Source organism: Ictalurus furcatus, chromosome 3, assembly GCF_023375685.1.
Source record: "Ictalurus furcatus strain D&B chromosome 3, Billie_1.0, whole genome shotgun sequence".
In the NCBI taxonomy this organism is placed as follows: Eukaryota; Metazoa; Chordata; class Actinopteri; order Siluriformes; family Ictaluridae; genus Ictalurus; species Ictalurus furcatus.
This window is the reverse complement of record NC_071257.1, coordinates 8,583,213-8,603,265: the sequence shown is the minus strand read 5'-3', so window position 1 is coordinate 8,603,265 and position 20,053 is coordinate 8,583,213. Positions and strand designations below refer to the sequence as shown.

Genomic DNA, 20,053 nt, shown 5'->3' with positions numbered 1-20,053 from the left:
AGAGTTCAAGATGTATGTATAAATCTTGGCATAATCACATACAAATGGCAAAAGTGATTCATTGTCCTATCACCACCAACTGGCACCAGGAACTGTGGCTTATATACCTGAATTTTAAAATGTGACTCTTTAAACGCTGAAAAAACTACATTGAATTTCAAGGTTAAAAGTAAATAAGTAAATACTACGGTGGCCGAGAAGTGTAAAACAAATCACAAATAGGAAAACAGAAAACACAATGACAAGTCAGACAAAATTAAAACAGTAGGTATATTTTGCGAATGGATTACTTACTGCTGATTGGATGACACAGCTGTCAGTCAAGATCTACAGGAAGTACAGCAGGCTACGGTGCTGCACCAGTACTGGAGAGTCAATTCGTGTGTGCATGTGTTAATGTTTTGTCTGTACTGCAGATTTGTCGTTGTGTTTTCTGACTTGTTAATGTGTTTTTGGATTTGCCATTGTGTTTATGATTTGTTGTTTTGTTTTGGATTTATTTTGTTTTCCTATTTGTGGTGATGTTTCAGCCACCGTAAAATTATTATTTCAATATTATGAATTTGTGTTCATTGGCATGAAGTGTCGAACAAAAATTCCAAACACATTCTACCTCAAGTGAAGTCCAGCGCCATCCAGAAATGGAGATATCTTTATTTCTTTTGCAGATCAAGTTGCTTGGTTCACGTTGCACACAACTCATTCATTATTTCACTCTTATACAACATCTCCCATACGCTGGTATGGAATACAGTGCTTTATTTCTGCACTTTTTGACCATGAGTAAGTAAATCAACTCCTGGAGAAATTTCTGGACTTGCTTATTTTGTCTGAGTGTTTTGAGCTGTGGGAATTACTCAAATCCACACGTATTTACTGGCAAATAAATAGCCTTTTTCTGTGTGTGACCTCCGTCATCAGTGATTACGTCAAGGAGTGCAACATCTGGTGATGCAGATAGTGTTCGAACACGGGCATGACAATGGGGAAAATAGGCCACTGGAGCTGCTCTTTAAAGGAAATAAATTATAGAATGAATTAAACAAATGTTTTTTTTTTAAATAACATTTCAGTTTGTAGTTATTTTCAGTTGTCTTTTCTGGTTAGCTAGAGGGGGAAAACACCAACTGTAAACAGTAGTTTATATAGTTCCTTTCGTGCAGATTCTGAAAATGCAAAATAACTTTAGTCCCAAAAGTTCCAATTTCAGAATTTATTTTTAAATTGCAAAACATGTTCTACATATTTGAAATCGGTAACAACAGTTACAAATCCAAATACTATTTAATACTTACTGAATGTTGCAATTACAAAACATGCACTACATTTTCAATCTTACTAATAATGGCTTATTGGAGCCTACAGCTGAGATTTCTTTCCTCATTGTGTTTGCAGGTTGGTGTTTATTTTTATGATAATGGGCATGGAGTGCTGGAAGACAATGATATCTACAACCACATGTATTCAGGAGTTCAGATAAGGTCAGTTCTCATGCACAGTGTAGAAATGATAAGAGCTACTATTATACAGAACTGTTCTGTTTGCAATTTTGGCACTGCCTTTAATACCATTTGATATGCATTTAAATAATTGCCTGGGTTATTGTCTTATTTCATCATATAGGACTGGAAGCAACCCAAAAATAAGACGAAACAAGATCTGGGGTGGACAAAATGGTGGCATCCTTGTTTACAACTCCGGTAAAATTTCTGCTCTCCTTTAGAATATTTGTAGTTTGTCAGGATGCTGAATAAAGGTATGTTTCTGCAGCAAGTGGCAGATATCTCTTTGTTCGTCATTGCAGCTCTAGTCATTCTAGTGAGGTTGATGGAAATTATTTTGAATATTATGATCAAAATGTACCACTAAGTAAATTGATGTATTTACAGGTTTGGGCTTAATAGAAGACAATGAGATCTTTGACAATGCCATGGCAGGGGTTTGGATCAAGACAGACAGCAACCCAACACTTCGTAGGAATAAGATCCATGATGGGAGAGATGGAGGAATTTGCATATTCAATGGAGGACGTGGTTAGTGCTCTAGAGTCAGCTTGAATTATATACTGGATTTTGCAAGAGTGTATAAAAGAAAAAAAGTATTAATGAATATTATTATTATTGTTATTAAAAATGACTTTCACTCCGAGGTAAGCTGGAATACCAGAACTAGCATTTACAGAATTTGTTTATAGTTGAGCAATAATAATACTGCTAGTATTATGGAGATCATTCCTTAGCCATATAATTTGCATCTGAATTTTAGCAGTGCCGTGCAGATCATTTTGATTTTTCAGCTAGGTATCCCTATACACCCAAACATGACTTTTTTTTAAAGTAGTTAACCCCTCTTGTATTTACAGCATTTAGCATACATCTTATCCATACTGACTTGCTGAAATGCTCTGCAGTCTCCCATCAAATTCATCCTCATACTAATAAAATAGGTGTCTAAGAATGGCCTAAGAATACCATCAAGCTAAAACCTTGTTAAAGTACAGTTATAACAGCAACATGTTAATACTCCTCTTAAGTGGGTATTATGAACAGCTGTTTTGGGGCAAATTTATTAAAAGAACATTTCATGCTTCCATTTAGAATTTTGTCAGCATTTTCATGCTTACTCAGAATTTTAAGGAGTATTTTATGTGACCTCAGCTGACAGTTATTAGAGGATGGCAAGGTAGCTGTAAATTCAGCTTCCCAGCAGGATCACTGAGCTAATATTGGTGATGATCAAAGTGGTACTGATTTGTAATGTGGCAGATTTGTTTATTGTTAAATAAGTCACTGAGTTAGGACTCTGTGAAAATTGTGAATATAAATACTGATAGTGAAATCATACTGGTATCTATCTGTGTCAAACACAAGCTAGTTTACTAGCAGCTAGCTGGCTAGTTATTTGGTATGGCAGGACATGGTATGTTTCTAATTGCATGTTCATATTCTGTTCATGTATTCCTAAATATTGCCATTTTATTGAGGATAAAGGTGCAGAGATGGTCCTAGGGCGGGGGTTCCCAAACCAGGGGTCACAATCCAGTGTTTCCTATTGTATTTTGAATTTTAGAAACCTCTCATAAACCTACATCTGCTTTGCATACCAGTCTTCTGGATTTTCTAGATTAGTAAATGTTTTTTTTAATGTATGATCAGATTTTTTGATTTGGGACTCTGCTCATGACAGCAGTCACAACTATGACAAAATTTTAAGAGAGACCGAGCTCAGTCAGTCTGCTTAACATCACTGTACACTAACGTGCCATCTAGTGAATGTAATTATTAAATAGTACATACTAAATTCATATAACTTATGTATTTATATTAGATATGCAGCAAGTGTGAACAATGCTACTTGCATGGCTGCTGCTTCTGCACGACCCAAGTAGAAACAACTCTTCCCATTAGACTGTTAAATCAATACAAGGAATATTCCTTTCACTTTAATCACTTGTTACAAATACGTGTTATTAACACACTGTCCTAGGGCGGTAACAGTTTCTATAACTTTATACACAATTTATTATTCCAAATGGATTATTTTAATGGTTTAAAATTAAATGTTCAATGTTAAAGCTAGCAGTAGTAATGAGTTTCACAATTAATTTTGATTGACCGTTACATTTCCACACTCAAGTAGAATTGCAGTCTGTTTAATTAAGTCTGGAGAAGTTCTTCATATGATTTGTGTTTATTTGTGGTGTCTCTTTCAGGGTTGTTGGAGGAGAATGACATCTTTAGGAATGCTCAGGCAGGGGTCCTCATCAGTACCAACAGTCACCCTGTACTGCGAAAAAACAGGATATTTGATGGCTTTGCCGCAGGTGTGTGGAGAAAATGTGCTTAGATCCTTATAGAGTAACGTTAAAAATGTGCCTTTTATCTAATCATTTGAATGTGTAAAACAGGTATTGAGATCACAAACCATGCAACTGCAACTTTAGAAGGAAATCAGATTTTTAACAACCGCTTTGGTGGGTTGTTTCTTGCATCCGGTGTCAACGTGACAATGAAAGGTGAGGAAATGTTGAGGATAGTCATGAATGGACCTTCCTGCTGATTATGTAAGCCTTTTAAAATGAACAATCATCCTTAAACACAGATAATAAGATAATGAACAATCAAGACGCCATCGAAAAAGCTGTGAGCCGAGGACAGTGCCTGTATAAGATTTCCAGTTACACCAGCTATCCAATGCATGATTTTTACAGGTAACACCATTCCTCAGGCTCAGCTTCTATTGGAAAGCATTAGTAATACAATGTTTAGAATTTTTTTTACATGGTATAGAATTGACCACACTAATTTAACTGCTTTTTCTCCATGCAGATGTCACACCTGTAACACAACAGACCGCAATGCAATTTGTGTGAATTGCATCAAAAAGTGTCATCAAGGACATGATGTAGAGTTTATTAGACACGATCGGTCAGTCCCATCTGTCATACATTGCAGCTTTGTGCAGTTTTATTAAGAGTATTCTCCTTCCTTCAGGATTTTAATTTTGTGACTTCTATTACTGAATAGTTTTGAAAGGGTGAGGCTGGTTCTCGTCTTTTGTGTAACCTGTGTAATGTCTTTATTCCACAGATTTTTCTGTGACTGTGGTGCTGGGACATTGTCAAACTCGTGCACGTTAGCCGGAGAGCCAACACACGACACGGATACATTGTATGACTCTGCTCCTCCTATAGAGTCCAGCACACTGCAGCACAACTGAGTCTGTGATCAAGAGACTCCATACCATTCCTTAGGGATGTACTGCTGCCCCTTTTTCCATTTTCAATAGAATACCAACATCAGAGCTTTGAGGAGTGGCTGATGCCGCCAGAAATAAGCCACCTCTGCAAGCTACTGTTACCAAATTAGCAAACCATCATTTGAATACAATGGCACTAAGCTAATTCGTTTCAGATATTCACATGCAAGATTTATATTTATATTATATCTTGTTCAAGGCCTAAATTGTCAGTGAATCAGATACAATATAAATACGAGAGATCAGATTAGTGGATCCCTAGCACTCATCAATCCAGTTCTGAAATTATTTTTGAAATAATACAATTTCAGTAATAATTTTTTTTTAAAAATTCAAACACTTTCTTTTTAAAGCTTAAGACAGCTAGTAATGCAAGCCACAAAGAGACTATTATTTAAAAAAAAAAAAAGAAGAAGAAAAAGCGGCTGTTCTGCTGGGGTTATAATAGTTCCCCTGCTTTGTTTTCAGAGAGGTGGATAGGTGATAACTGGAAATGTTAATTCCTGAGACCCTGACTGGTTTTGGGTAGTGCTAGAAAGAAATGTGGTAAAAGATTGCTGGTTCATATCTACAAAGAGCAGTCTCTCCCCAGGTTCTTAGTGCCTGTCTCCATGAATTTATTGCCACACGCCGGTGTATGTATGGTGATATGACCAGCACTGCAGCATTTTTAAACAAATTAACTGGTATTCAATTTTAATGCTCTCATAGTTTTGTATTATCAAGTGGAAATCTTAAATGTAATGGAATTTTTTTTTTTTATTAAATATTCATTTTGGGAGTTGTTATACCTTTTCGATTTAACTGTAATTGTACTCATGGTGCAGGATGTATTCTTTCTGTGAAAGAGATTTATCAGGAAAAGTGAAAATGAAAAACACTAGCTATTCTCTAGCATTGCTGTTTTAGGGTTTTTTTGTTTTTTTTAAATTAAAGGGAAAGCGTGTTTTAATGGCAGAATGCGTGTTTTCACAACCCTAATGAAGTAAAGGTTGTGGTATTTGTATGTTCATTTTGAAAATACCTCTGATTAACCCCCTTTTTAATGACCACATGATCCATATATGACTTGTCCTCTTTGAGATTACCCTTCCTCAGTGAAAAGCAATGAGATTTTTTTTTTCACCCAATAATGTCTGGTGAAATAGCTCTAGTAGCCTTCTCATAACATCACTGATCATTGCCTTTTCCTCAAAATATCCTGGGTGAAAGGGTTCAACCAAATGAATGAGCTACTCTGCTGCAGAAATTGTAAAGCAGTTTCTTGCTTTATTAAAGCTCAGATTAATATGGACACTTTGTTTTTGCTTTGGCCTTTCCCTACAACTGCATATGGTGACTGGGTTCTTGTACAGACTGAATAGAATGCATGTTCCAGGACAGCTAGACGTAATATACTGTGAAGTACTTAATTATGCAGATGTTGGTAATAATCAAAAGATCTAATTTCCTAGTGAAAGGGAGAAAGTATGCATTTTTAAGAATAAACTTTATTAGATCATGTCAGTAGTAGTGAAAATACTTTCCAGTTGAACAATAGCCATCTTCTTCAGAGTACAACTCTTATCTCCATTACAGATTAACAATCATCTGAACAAGTCTGGCAAACTGTTCACGATTAGCTGTGGGATCTTCAGCAAATGAACACACTTTTCTAAAGAGAGGATATAAAACACAATATAAGAATTCACACTGCATAGTGGAGAACTTGTTTTGAATGTTAATTACGCAATTTATTTTTATACAATTTAGTGTTTCTCACTTGAAGATCCTCAGAGCCATGATGCTCTTCTCAAACTCACGGGCTTTACAATTTCCTGACTGAATCACCTCTTCAGGGATATCGGCAAGGCGTGCAGCATTAAATCCATAGCTCTTGGGACAAGCACCACTGATGAACTTGTACAGGAAAGTGATGGTCTCCTGGCTAGGATCCTCATCACACTCATTTTCCACCATGCAGGCCTGAGTGCAAATGTAGTAGAAAGATCACAAGTCTTAAAACAACACCTGAGTTAAAGTTTCAGTCATGACCATCTAAGATGTATTAGACAGGTAGCTTTACATTTCCCTTTCTTGATAAATGTGCCTGCGGCAAGTCTTTTCTCTCTTAACAAGACAATGGATTATGAAAGCTGAAAAAAAGAATTAACTAGCATGATGTTGTACGGCTTACCCATAAGTTTAAAAAGTGAAAATACAATGCATTTTTTATTACAAAAAAAAAATCCTAAAAGATAAGACTAGGTTTGAGCAGTTGTTTTTAATCCACATATTGCATTTTAGCAACATGCTTAGCGAAATTTAGCTTTCATTATGAAATGAATGTATACAAAATACTGTCTAAAGAAAAGGATTTGTGAGCTTTTGACTAATAGTTATACATAAAACTCAACATTTTCACATTGTTAAAGTATGAACATTATCTGTGCCAAGGACAGATCTGTCACAAGCTGTTAAATTGTTGTACGAGTAGTTAAATTATTAGGACTATGGTGTTCCTTTCAGGAAAGGGCCATGTGTTCCACTAAACAGATTAATAATTATCATGTGATCCATCTCAGTCTGAGCTAAAAAATTAATAAGACTGACCATATGGCCAAGCTTAACAGCACAGTCTTGAGTGTAGTCTTCTACCAGTGAGTGGTAATGGGTGGAAAACAGAGTCCGGCAGCAGATCCTCTTTGACAGTTCCTTCACCACTGCACTTGCTATGGCTGTGCCATCATAGGTGGCCGTACCCCTACCTGTAACCAATCATAATAAGTGTTGCACATAAGGTGTGCTAAGTGCATTTTAGGCTTTAAAGGGAAAAAAACAGTATAAGCCTATATTTAAAACAACCTAAAAGAAGTAAGTGTGTTACCCAGTTCATCAAGAAGAACAAGTGAATGAGTGGTCCCATGCAAAAGGATACTGGCTGTTTCACTAAGCTCCACGAAGAAAGTACTCTCTCCTAATGGTACAGAGCAGGTAAACATGAATATCCAGACTAGGTCAGGTCATCTCTTCTCAATAAAAGTAATTTCTTACACTACAAAACTTCTTTTTGAACCTTTAACAGGCACCTACTTATCACAGCATACAAAAGGGGAGGCAACTCACCAGACATGATACGATCTGAGGCACCAAGGCGAGTGAACACTCGGTCCACAGGGGTTAGGCGCAGGCTTTCAGCAGGCACATAGCAACCCAACTGTGCCAAGATCACAACCAGGCCACACTACAGCAAAAAATTCATAGGGCTACATTTCCTCTTGTCAAAAAGACAGACAACTATAACAATATGGAGCTATACAGCTAGTGTTTCCCCAGACTGGACAGGTAAAAACCCTGTCCACTTTAAAGGATAACAACTGCCTGGAGAATTTTTTTTTTTTTTTTTTAATCTTTGACAAACAGTGAATACAGCACAAATCCTGCTTATCCTATACCTTTAGGCATTTCCTGTTGTTTTTCCCCAATGTCAACGGCAACTGGTCTGAATTAAAAGAAGCTTAAAAAGTTGTATGTACATAAACCAATATCCTTCTCAGAGCCCCAAAATAAATACACTGCAAGAAAAATCAATCTTGGCAAACTTGACATTAGAAGTATTTACCAATTAGAATTGTGCCCCAAACAGTCCACAAGAATGAACTCACCTGCCTCATTAGGGTGGACTTGCCTCCCATGTTAGGCCCTGTGACAAGTACACAGGGGGCTAGTGCCTTCTTATTGTCTTCGTTCTCCTCTTCCTCATTGCCAGTACAACCAATAACGATGTCATTGGGGATGAAGTCATCACCAAAATAGGTTTTGGTGACACAGGGATGCCGGGATCCTCTGAGGTCCAGGAAAGGGGAAGAATGGGGGCTATTACCTGGCAGAACAATCTCTGGTTTTACCATCAGCCCGTTCCCACTCTGACTGTATCGGGACAAACTCAACAGCACATCTGCAACAGCACAGACAATATAAATCACTACTGTACTTAAAAGGGTTTCACAAGCATCACTTGGGTATCCACATAACTTGCTGTTTAGGTGATCCTAAAAAGGTACATGGGTAAAATGTACCCAAGTCAACAAGTAATGGTGTAATTTACCACAAAGCTCCTCTAAGCTTAGAGTACAACAAAATCCAAAGAATCAAAGACTAGAGAGCATTAAAATAAATTCCAAATGTAGCAAGCAGCAATTAAGGGGGCCAAGGACTTTCTGTTCACACCCCTCAGCGGAAGCAGAAGACTGAAGCCATTGGCACCATCAGTGCTTGCTCCAAAGGAGATGTACTAAATCTAAAGGCAAAAGGTCAAGCTGTTGCTGAGATATCACCACATCCTTTTTTCAGTAGCCCTCTTAAGTTGCAAATGACGTCAAAATTTGTTCCTTAATGTCAAGTCATGTTGCTAAATATGTGATAAGTTTCATGTCAAATATATGAAAGTGTTGGAGATATGACCTCATTTGCATATTATGGATGAATCATCACTGTTATCAAAAATTCGAGAAATTGTGTTTTTTTTTTCTTTATTGATGATGATTGGACAAAATTTGTAAGAGAAACAAAAGAAACAGTTTTTAATGAATTTCAACATGGCCAACTTTCTGCTTGGCAGATCACAATTTTTTTTTACATGTTGAACTCTCAGCACATCCCAAGGAATCAGAGAAAGAAGAATCATGATTGCAGGTTAAGAGGTTCAAAAGTTATGGGCCATTTTACTAATATGTGAATTACAGGACCTACCATAGGGGATTTAAACTCAACTTTTTGGAGTCCCTGAGGACAGTCAGTTACTCATCTACAAAATTTGGTCAAACTCCATCACTCTGTTGCAGAGATATGCCCTCATATCCTGTTTGATAACATCACAGTAAAATTCATTTTCATGTTATGGACGAACCAACCAATCATATCCAAAATCTGATCAAGAACTTTTGTTGGTCTCCTGATGCCATCTTCCAAATGTCATGGTTATTCAATAAAATTCATGGTAGGATAAGTTTAAAAAAAAAATAAATAATAAAAATGTAAAAATAAAAATAAACTGTTTTTGTTATAATTAAAATTTCTGTTAGAGAAATCAAATTCATTCTAATCAACACACTGAATCTTCAAGACAATCAATAGAAACAAGAATCTTCATTTGATGACGAGTGGTTCAAAAGCTATGAGAAATTTTACAAAATTTGCAAATTACAGCGCTACCTAGAAGTGAATTTAGACAACCTCTTGGAGACCTTTGGAATGAGGTCTTTCAGTCATCTGCAAAGCATTCGATATGCTGCCAAACTCCCATAGGAAGTATACTACTACTACTACTACCACCACCACCACCACTACTATTACTACTACTACTACTAATAATAATAATAATAATAATAATAATTAAAATAAACATAAAATCACTAAAGTGCGCCTACGCACCTTCGTAAGATAAGCATTTTAGCGCCTTACTTCTTTACCTTAGGACTTAAACTAAGGAATGCTTGTGTTATTCATTTGGCTGTTCAATTTTGTTTTCTTACGGAAAAGAAAACTCAATCAAGTCTTTAATATTAAAAGTAGCCTGATTAGTGTTGTCAACTCAGTGTGACCAAAATCCTGAAATTTTTTTCTAATGTTTGAAAAATTTGAGCTGTGGACTGATTTTTCCTGTAGGTTGCAGATTGTGCATGCATTCATTTAACACCATAAAGCTCCAGACGATTCCATAAAAATGCAAACATACCCATAAACCTCGCAGTGATTTGATTTACTCATTCTTATAGCAACATATTCTCATAACAACTCACCAATCACTTTATTAGGAACACTATACTAATGCTGCGTATGGCCTCCCTTTCAGATTTAACACTTTAATGCTGCAAATCCCAAGTGTTCTATTGACTGAACTCATCGACATGTTCATGAAGCCAGTTTAAGATGGCTTTTGCTTTTTCACATGGTGCATTATCATGCTGGAAGCAGCCATCAGAAGATGGGCAAATTGTGGCCATGATGGGATGCACATGGTCAGCAACAATACTCAAATGAGCTGTGGAATTCAAGCAAATGACTGGTATTACCAGGCCTAAAGTGTGCCAAGAAAACACAAGGCTAACTGGGTCCATGGATTCATGCTGTTTCCAAATTCTGACCCTACCATCTGTGCACCTCAGCAGAAATCAAGATTGATCAGACCAGGTTACATTTTTCAACTGTCCAGTTTTGGTGAGCCTGTGCCCACTGCAGTGTCAGCTTTCTGTTCTTGGCTGACAGAAGTAGAACCTGATGTGGTCTTCTGCTGTTGTAGCCCATTCACCTCAAGTTTCAAGGTGTTCATTCTGAGATGCATTTCTGCTCACCACAATTGTACAGAGCGGTCATTACTGTAGTCTTTCTGTCAGCTTAAACCAGTCTGGCCATTCTCACTTGACCTCTCATCAACAAGGCGTTTCTGTCCGTAGAACTAACGCTCACTAGATGGTTTTTCTTTATTGCACCATTCTGAGTAAACTCTAGAGACTGTTGTGTGGGTAAATTCCAAGAGATCAGTTGTTATAGAAATACTCAAACCAGCCCATCTGCACCAACAATCATGCCACAGTCAAAATCACTGAGATCACCAATCACTGAGAATGATGAGTTCCCCCAACATTCTGATGGTTAATGTGAACATTACCGGTGCTGGTGGCCCATACCTGCATGATATATATATATATATATATATATAGACACACACACACACACACACACACACACACACACACACTGCTGCCACACAATTGGCTGATTAGATAACTGCATGAATGAATAGGTGTACCTAATAAAGAGTTTGTTGAGTGTATAACAATGAGCGCATTGGTGAAAAATTGTCCAAACTTACATGTTTTAACTGCTTTGGAAAATGTGTATTACTTTAAATATTACATTGCATATATAACGATAGTTACTGATACTGGAAGTCAAAAGCAGTGGAATTTGGAAAATGACTGGGAGCTAGTTTTAGAACTATTTTGGAATTTAGCTCACGTTTAAATAAATTTGAAAGTCATGTCTTATGTCATTTAAATAAGCACACATTCAAACTCAACTTATGTAAGCCATCATTTCAATCTCAAAAGTCTCAGAATTTTTAATTTTCATTCTGGAAGACTGTGGCTGATTACTATCACCCAGACAAACTGGCAAAGTTAGCAACCTTTGACCCAATGCAGCATGATATGTAAACATCAGCAAGATATGTAAAGAACATTTTGGTAACTACTGTGATGGCAGGCCAGCAGCCCATGCACAAGAGAAGGGAAACGCCCCTCGCACGACCGCCACCATGGTATTTCTTACTTGAATACTACTGATAGACCTACCTGAGAAAACGTATCGTTATCAAGAAATAAGACTGTAGAATCATATTGCCAGCCCCTAAACATTAGCATTTGGTGATTCCAGTCTTGAATTTCATGTTAAATGTAACTCGTAATCTAGTAAATATCAAACCCTGCTGACAGGGATTTTTTTAAATTTATTTTAGGACTTAAAATGAGTGTTCAGAAATTAGTTTGTTGTGCTTCATAGACAGACTAAAAGCAGTAATAAAGCATGAAGCTTGTTGTTATGACATGCTGCTAAATGTAACTCTACTCTGTACTCTCTGTCAGACTATATAACTGGAAAAGGAATCATAATAATTGAAATGTCAGCTCGAACTGGAGGACACAGTATAGTGTGGTACAATAACAAAACAGGTTCATTTGCATTTTCATACACTTGTAATGTAATAAAAGTTCTACATATACCAATATATCCCTTTTTCCCCATTGAAACCATTTTTTGATAGGAAATTAGTTGAGGTGCTGATGACATGAGAAAAATATTAAATGGCAATGGCAAGATATAATAGTTGTATTTTTTGTTTCATTTATGTTGCCATTGGTTTGTCAAGGTTAAAATATTAATTTAACAGCTCAGTGTTGAGTTTACAATTGCAATTTAAAATCTTTTTTCAATTTAATTACTTTCTGGACTCGACCGGACTCAACTCAGATATTAAGGACTCGGACTTAAGTCCAACTCAGCCCCTTTTGGACTCTGACGGTTAAGGACTTGGTCTCGACTTACTCAACAAAGGTGGACTCGGATCCAACACTAATATTTAGTATGATATACACACAAAAACAGAAGAAATCAATACTTTCACAAATACTTTTCCACAGCACTGTATTTCTTAAAACCATCTTGCCTTTTCTCTGATTTAAGTGCTTACAGGCTTGCACATTATTAAGTAATATATTTTTAAGCATGTCCTTACAGTGCCAGAATCCCGATAATTGTTGCTTGCGGCTATATTGGTATTTATATTTACATTTATTCACTTTTTACAACTAATATGAGCATTTAAGAGCTACAGGTCTCACAGCAATGTGTTATTTTTGCAGTCAGCAGCTACGTGGAATTTAATGTTAAGTTGTAATTATGTAGTGAGAACATGGGGGAAAAATGTTTTGAAGAAATAATTATTTTTGTCCTTACCAAGAACCGACATGCACTCCACAGCAGTCCGCCAGTCTTTGTAGTTTTTATCAAAGTTGTAAAACAGTCTCCTCATGCAATCTTTCAGTGCAGTGTCCCTTTTGTCCTCCCAGCTCTGCAAGTCTGAGAACATATGCTCAATCTGCTTTGTTGAGTACCTCTTCCAGCCCTTCTTTGTGGACCTCACCTCAAATTCTTCTGGTAAGCTCCTCTCAGAAACACTGTCTGGAACCTCCATTTGATAGCGGTTCCGTCCTGTACCCCAGTAAGATAGACTCTTACAGCCAAGTCTCTTCTTCTGACGATCCAAGTAGTCTTGCAGATTTCTCTCGCAGTCCTTGATCCCACTCAGAGCCTGATCATACTCTGGGTCAAAGCCAGCCTTGGGTGTAATCACACCAGTCGTACGTGCTTTTTGATGGTCGAAAGCTGTGTCCCAGCGGTTAAGCTCCGGTCTAAGATCGGGAAACATACCCTCATCACTTCTTGTTTTTAGGATCACTACTTGTCGCAGCAATTTAGATTGGAATCCTACGGAGACTGACTCCATGATTGACACAATTTCCTGCATGGTTTTGAACCCTTCCAATGCTGAAAGGAAGTCAGCAATCTTGCGTTTGCTATAGACAATCTCCTCATAAAAAACTGCTCTGCTGTCTGGGTGGTCCTGTCCCTTTAGAGGAGTACCCATACTATGGATTTTGCAGAGTAACCTTTCAAGGTCTGGAAGTTTCTTCAGGAGTTCTGTAACGTCAGTAGCTTGGGCTGGTGCAGCCATTAGGTCTTCAAGAGCATCCAACCGATCATTAATGGATGCTGGGTTACAGAGGGGACCACAGAGCCATTGTTTTAACAGCCTCTTGCCAAAAGGAGTACAGCAAGTGTCCAACTGTTCAAGCAGAGTACCTTCTGTGCCTCCAGTAGAACCATTCTGGAGAATCTCAAGGTTGGCCAGTGTCACTCCATCCAGCACCATACGTTGGCAAGTTTGGGCAAAGAAATTTGATGCATTCTCCGACTGCTGTATCTCCACATCCACTGGAACATATTCCTGAAAGTCAGCCATGGAAAGAAGCTCTTGATCAACCAGGCATTTTTTAAGATAGAATATGCATCCCCCAAGTGCAGAGAGAGCAAGTTCATATCCTTCTTTAGGAGTAAGACCTAGCGAGTCACTTTCAGAAGTCATTGCTTTTAGAGGACTGGGGAGAGCTGATCCTGAAGAATGACTACTCTCTTCTTTAATTTCTTTAAAGTAGTCTTCATCTACCAAGGTTTTCAGGGTTTTCTGGGCATCCCAGAATTGTGAGCCAGCACTAAGACTCTCGTGCATTGCTGAGGACAGAGCAGCCTTGAAGATCTTCTGTGTCTCAGCTGACAAGTTACCCTTCTCAAATAGCACCTGCGCTGGCACATAATGTGCCAGTAAGGTACGCAGACGGGAACAGTGGCGGTCATCTTGGAACTGACCTACATAAAAGCGACCCATTGAGCTGTCAATGAAGCAGACCCCATATATGTGGTATTGGCCTGCATTTTCCTCCTGATTTTTCTCTTTCACACTCAGCAGGTACTTGCTCTCGGCCACAGAAGGCGCACCATCGAGCACACTATACGTCTGGGTGCCCCGGGTGATTACTCTGCATACCTCTCGCCGAACTACACGGTCAAATTTTGTGGGACGCACCATAGCCTTGCATCGTGCTTCCATCATTTCAGGGGTCTCGGTCTGTTCTACACGTGCCACCTTGTAACCTTTTTGTACGAGCACATCAGAGAAACGGCCAAAACCTATCTCAGGGAAACCAGAATGTGCCCAGTTGCCTTTCATGAAAGTAAGCCCCAACTCACTGACACCAATCACAGCGTCCATGTGGTAGAGCTCATAAAACTTGCCTACTTTATAGAAAAGAACAGTATCAAACATCTCTGACTTGAGCTGCCACCATCGACGCATGCCAGGTGTAACCTTGTTCAGGAAGTCTTCAGGCACATATAGAGTGGTTGGGTCATAGTCCATATCTGACTGACGCCTCCTCTGAGCATCCTTTCTTTTGCCGTTCTGCAACCAATCCAATTTTTCATGGTCCCACACACCAGCCCCATCCAATTTTCCTGAAGCACTGCCCTGACTCTCAAAGCTGTCTGGAGCTGAAAAAGCAGACAGACGTGACTTTGTGTCAGCTGCAAGACTCACAGAATTGCTCTTGTGAATCTCTGAGGGTATAGCTGTACTTTTTGTTTTAGCAGTTTTCTCTGATGGACGTTTCCGTTTTACAGGCTTCACAGGACTGTCAGGTTCAGATTCAGGTATACTCTCCTCCACATCACTTATGACCCCATCTTCCTCCTCACTGCTGGTTTCTGCCTGATCTCCCTGATCTGGCTTGAACTCCTCACCAGAGCCCTCACTGTCAGAGGCCACCACAATACGCCGACGTTTGGGTTTCTGAGCATGCTCTGCTGCAGCACGTGATGAACGCCTGCTAGGCTTCACCTTCTGAACCTCTTCTTCTGATATTTCTTCATCTGATGGTGTTGATTGTTCAACCTGCAGAGAACGTGATTTTAAATAATAGAAAATTCAGAACTCTTCCTCCCCATACATGTTTAACGTCAAGTGGGTAGGAACTTCCTGCCTTACAGTAAATAAAACTAGGCATCATATAAAAACGAATTCCTTTTTTTTTTCCTTGATCAGACAGACTGAGGTATTAGTCACCCTTAAAAACAATGAGCAAATGATTATATGAAAAACATTACACACTACACTTAAAATTTCACTCAAACAGAAAATACATGCATTTCTAACAAAAATTAAAAAACTTCCTCAAGAATGTGTCAAAGCTAAATCAATATATACTTAAACATGCTAATTCTACAGTTTGACTAGTTACAAGCATAATCAGTCATTTATTTATTTTTTTCCTTTCAGTTTTAATTTTGGCAGATCTGATGGCATTACTATTACAAACTCAAATGCAATTACTATAACACCTATAATTACGCTACAACAATTACCATAATTAATGAATAAAACAATTATAAGGAGAATAAGAAAAATTTCACTTATGAATTAATTCATTTTAAAAAAAATAGATGCTAGAAATACATCCTTAACATTGCTTCTTACCTCCATTTCTTCGTCCTCTGCTTCCTCATCAGAGGCATCCATACAAACAGGTATCTTTAGTCTTTGTTCGGGACTGTCCTGCAGCACACAGTCTGCCAACTCCATTGCCCTGCGAATCACAGGCTTGCCACTGAAGAACAAACCACCTGTTTTGGCATCAGTGCTACCTGAACCTGTTAGGCATAACCAAAATGCATTCAATGTTAGATTGTTTAATTAGTTCCAGTATAGCTACAGATACATGTCATGCAACCTCAGCTCACCTTTATATTGTCGAATGTACTTCTTTCTGACCCAACCCCGCGTTGCTGGTTCGTCAAAAAAATGGACATGCACTCTCTGATCTTGGCCTCTGCCCTTCATCTGCTGCCCACTCACCGGCTGGGGCACTATCATGCAAGGCCACCATGGGTGTCCTTCTAGTTTTGCCCACACCAGATCACCCGCATGGAAGGGGAATGAAGAGCTGAAAATTTTTCAAAATAAGTTTAAAAAAAAAAAAAACATTCATTTTGAATAGTTTTTTTTGTCTCACACCGTTTACATTGCTCTTCTCTGATGATTTTTTTTTTTTACTATTAGAATAAAGCACAAAAAGGGAGAAAATTGGAGATTGGGGAAATGTCTAGCATAATTTTTACTCTTGATTTGTAGGTTGCTCCAGTGCTTACAAACACTGCTTCACATGTCAGTTTGGTCATCACTGATCGTTAATCCCTCATCCAGATTCTAAGGAAAATCTCATTTAGTTATGAATGGCACACAAGAGTGTAAAATGCTCCAAAGCCTCTGCTCAGCTTTCTATCTCCCGCCAGGAAACTTGAAATGTCGAGGTGTGTGTGTAGGTGTGTGTGAGTGAGTGAGGCCAAACCGTTGCGCTTCCTATGGGGTCAATCTTTTCTAAAGCTTTTTAAAAGTAACACTCCAATAATATCAAAACACTAACTAGCCCAATGTACCCAAATTCTAGTTATTTCAGTTAGCCAAGCTAGCTAAAACCATAAGCCGTTAGCGTCAATATTTTACTCGGCTAATCTGCTTCATGCATTCGCTACAAACATAAATTAACTTTAGTCTTAAATTTATTTTGCACAAACCTCTCATTTGTATCCGTAGCTTTCTGTCCAAAAGGTTTGGCATGACCGACTTTAGCCAGAGTCTTGAGGGGTTTGTCCGCAGCCTTCTTACTGTTTTGGGCTGCTTGTTTAGCTTCCTCCTTGGGGGAACTATTGGATTTAGACACTAAAGAAGGCACGTCTGCTTCAGTTGGAGACGGATTAGGTTTTGTTTTCGCGACTGCTGGCGGCGACTTTGTAAAGAAATTAAAAATGGAACTTTGCTTTGCCATGACTAGCTGCACAAAATTGATGCATGAAACGCGAAGCTGCTTCTCTTCCACACAGGCCGTGCAGATAGCCGTTCGCGGGAAAGTGCAAAGAGGAAGTGGGCGGGGCGGCAGCCGCGTCTCATGAACGTACATATATTTTCCAACACGGACCTGAAGGATCCTGTACATTTGTGGGTTGCTGCACGCATTTGTGGGTTTTGAAACATTTCTAGCGTCAAAAGCAGGCCCGGATTAAGAATTCAGAGGCCCCTGGGCAAAATGTCTTGTAGGTCCCCCCCCCCCCCACACACACACACACACACACTGCTTCAGGTCTTTCATATTTGAAGGGTTCCTTCTCCCAACTGCTGTTTTACACTTTACAGGTGTGCTAATGGGTTTAGATCTGGACTCATTGCTGGCCACTTCAGAAATGTCCAGCGCTTTGTCTTAAGCCAGGTGTACACTGTGCGATTTTTAATAGTCCTTTGCGACTGTTGCTTGTCAGATTGTACGAACATGATCCCCGCTGTAAGACATGTTACACTGTAGGATCTCAGTTGTCATTAATGTCACACTGTAGGATCTCAGTTGTCTTTAATGTCACACTGTAGGATCTCAGTTGTCATTAATGTCACACTGTAGGATCTCAGTTGTCTTTAATGTCACACTGTACGACAGTCAAGACATGAAAAACAGACGCATGCAAGAAGACTTGTACTGAGTAAGAGGAGCCACACTACAGGACTGTGCATTTTGATCGCAACAGCCATTAATCTGCATTAATCAAAGACTACAGATTTTGGCCTGGGATTATAGGAATTTTTTAGGATTCTCAAAATTTGTATCAGACAAGCAAATCGTGGCCAAAACTGTACAGTGTGAACCCAGCTTTAAACCATTTTTGGGTGCTTTTTGAAGTATGCTTTGGGTCACTGTTCTGCTGTAAGACCCATGACCTCTGATGGAGACCCAGCTTTCTGACAATGGGCCCTACATTGCACCACAGAATTCTTTGGTAGTCTTCAGATTTCAAAATGCCATGCACATAGGCAAGACATCCAGTGCCTGAAGTAGCAAAGCAGCCCCAAAACATCAGTGAACCTCCACTATGTTTGACTGTAGGGACCATGTTATTGTCTTTGAAGGCCTCATTTCGTTTTCTGAAAACAGTAGAATGATGTGCTTTACCAAAAAGCTCTATTTTAGTCTCATCTGTCCACAGGACATTCTCCCAGAAGTATTTCGGCTTCCTCAGGTAAGTTTTGGCAAACTCCAATCTGGCTTTTTTTATGTTTCTGTGTCAGCAGCAGGGTCCTCCTTGATCTCCTACCATAGTGTCCCTTTTCATTCAGATGGCGTTGGATAGTGTGAGCTGACACTGTGTCTGCAGGTCAGGTCAAAATGCAACTGATAATGATTTCTCCAGCTTCACAATTATTCAACCCCCTGAATCCCTCACAACAGAACAAATATGCAAAACAGGTGTTGTCTCAAGCACACTTGATGCAACTAATCAAGGGCTTCATTTGTTGCACCAGATGTACTTGAGCTAGAACACATGAAATACCTGAACCGGCTTGGGGGAGAAAATTCATGAACTGCCTGTACGAGGCAGAAAAAGGAAGCTATCAATGGCTGCAACCAGTTTTCTGAGAAGGCAGGTTCTGAATTGTAACTGTACATACAGCTTGCCAATGGTAGCTCAGTCAGTCATGATTCGAAGCTCTTGTCACGGTTTCCCCTTTAGGCAGTGTGCTTGGAGAGCCAGAGGGCGTGCGCGTGCACGAGCAAGGTGTGCGAGCGCCCGCTCTTCGAATGTTGACAACCGTGACATTGTTTACTATGGGCATGTGCATTTGTTTTGTTTCTGTTCTGTCTCCTCCCTGTTCTGTTATTGGTTGTTGTTCGGGGGTGTGCCTTTATTGTTTTCAGCTGCCAGCACTTAACGCTGATTATGTTCAGGATATATACTGCTCACTTCCCTGTACACCTCGCGGAGTATTATAGTTAATGTAGTTAGATTGATTTAGTTAGTTTAATGTTAGATTACTTTACCTAGACCACACTGGTGTTTTCCGCTCCCAGTTCATAGTCATAGTTCATGTTTCTTGTTTTGTGTCTTGACCCTGTTTACTGTGACCATGACTTCGATTCCTGCTTTGCCCAGTTTATGCCTGTTTGCCGATTGCCCAACCCACTGCCTGTTTTTGATTACGCATCTGTTTCACGTTTTGGATTTGTCTGCCTGCCTCCTTTAATAAAAGCTCTTAACTGCAATTGCTTCCGTATCCTACTCCCTTACATCTCGCGACGTGACAGCTCTAAAATATTTTCCT

The 20,053-nt window shown here is 39.0% G+C and overlaps 2 protein-coding genes across 4 annotated transcripts in view; one reads left to right on the top strand and one right to left on the bottom strand.

Moving 5' to 3' along the window:
* Positions 1-6,220, top strand: part of fbxo11a (F-box protein 11a) — a 37,010-nt gene extending 30,790 nt beyond the window's left edge. The window contains exons 15-22 of one of the 3 annotated variants that reach the window (XM_053620640.1): positions 1,396-1,481; positions 1,624-1,700; positions 1,890-2,033; positions 3,713-3,823; positions 3,908-4,015; positions 4,102-4,210; positions 4,329-4,427; positions 4,590-6,220. In XM_053620640.1, the coding sequence (XP_053476615.1) occupies positions 1,396-1,481; positions 1,624-1,700; positions 1,890-2,033; positions 3,713-3,823; positions 3,908-4,015; positions 4,102-4,210; positions 4,329-4,427; positions 4,590-4,719 (864 nt within the window). In that variant the 3' untranslated portion in view covers positions 4,720-6,220. The remainder of the gene's footprint in view (positions 1-1,395; positions 1,482-1,623; positions 1,701-1,889; positions 2,034-3,712; positions 3,824-3,907; positions 4,016-4,101; positions 4,211-4,328; positions 4,428-4,589) is intronic. The other 2 variants (XM_053620639.1, XM_053620641.1) reach the window with 2 other exon arrangements.
* Positions 6,221-6,228: 8 nt separating this feature from the next.
* Positions 6,229-17,943, bottom strand: msh6 (mutS homolog 6 (E. coli)). The gene is made up of 10 exons (XM_053620636.1): positions 17,485-17,943; positions 16,651-16,853; positions 16,388-16,560; positions 13,255-15,805; positions 8,403-8,695; positions 7,864-7,981; positions 7,625-7,714; positions 7,351-7,505; positions 6,521-6,723; positions 6,229-6,412 (listed from the first exon to the last, which is right to left on the bottom strand). The coding sequence occupies exons 1-10, from the start codon at positions 17,901-17,903 to the stop codon at positions 6,331-6,333; spliced, it is 4,287 nt and encodes a 1,428-aa protein (XP_053476611.1). The 5' UTR covers positions 17,904-17,943; the 3' UTR covers positions 6,229-6,330.
* Positions 17,944-20,053: the final 2,110 nt, after the last annotated feature.

What these genes read in the sequence shown, in the direction of transcription:
- msh6 (XM_053620636.1), bottom strand. Translation starts at nt 17,903, where the DNA reads ATGTACAGGATCCTTCAGGTCCGTGTTGGAAAATATATGTACGTTCAT. An exon ending in GTACATTCGACAATATAAAG is followed by an intron (nt 16,561 to 16,650) that starts GTGAGCTGAGGT and finishes TATGCCTAACAG; the next exon opens with GTTCAGGTAGCACTGATGCC. An exon ending in CTCAGATCGTATCATGTCTG is followed by an intron (nt 7,715 to 7,863) that starts GTGAGTTGCCTC and finishes CTGTACCATTAG; the next exon opens with GAGAGAGTACTTTCTTCGTG.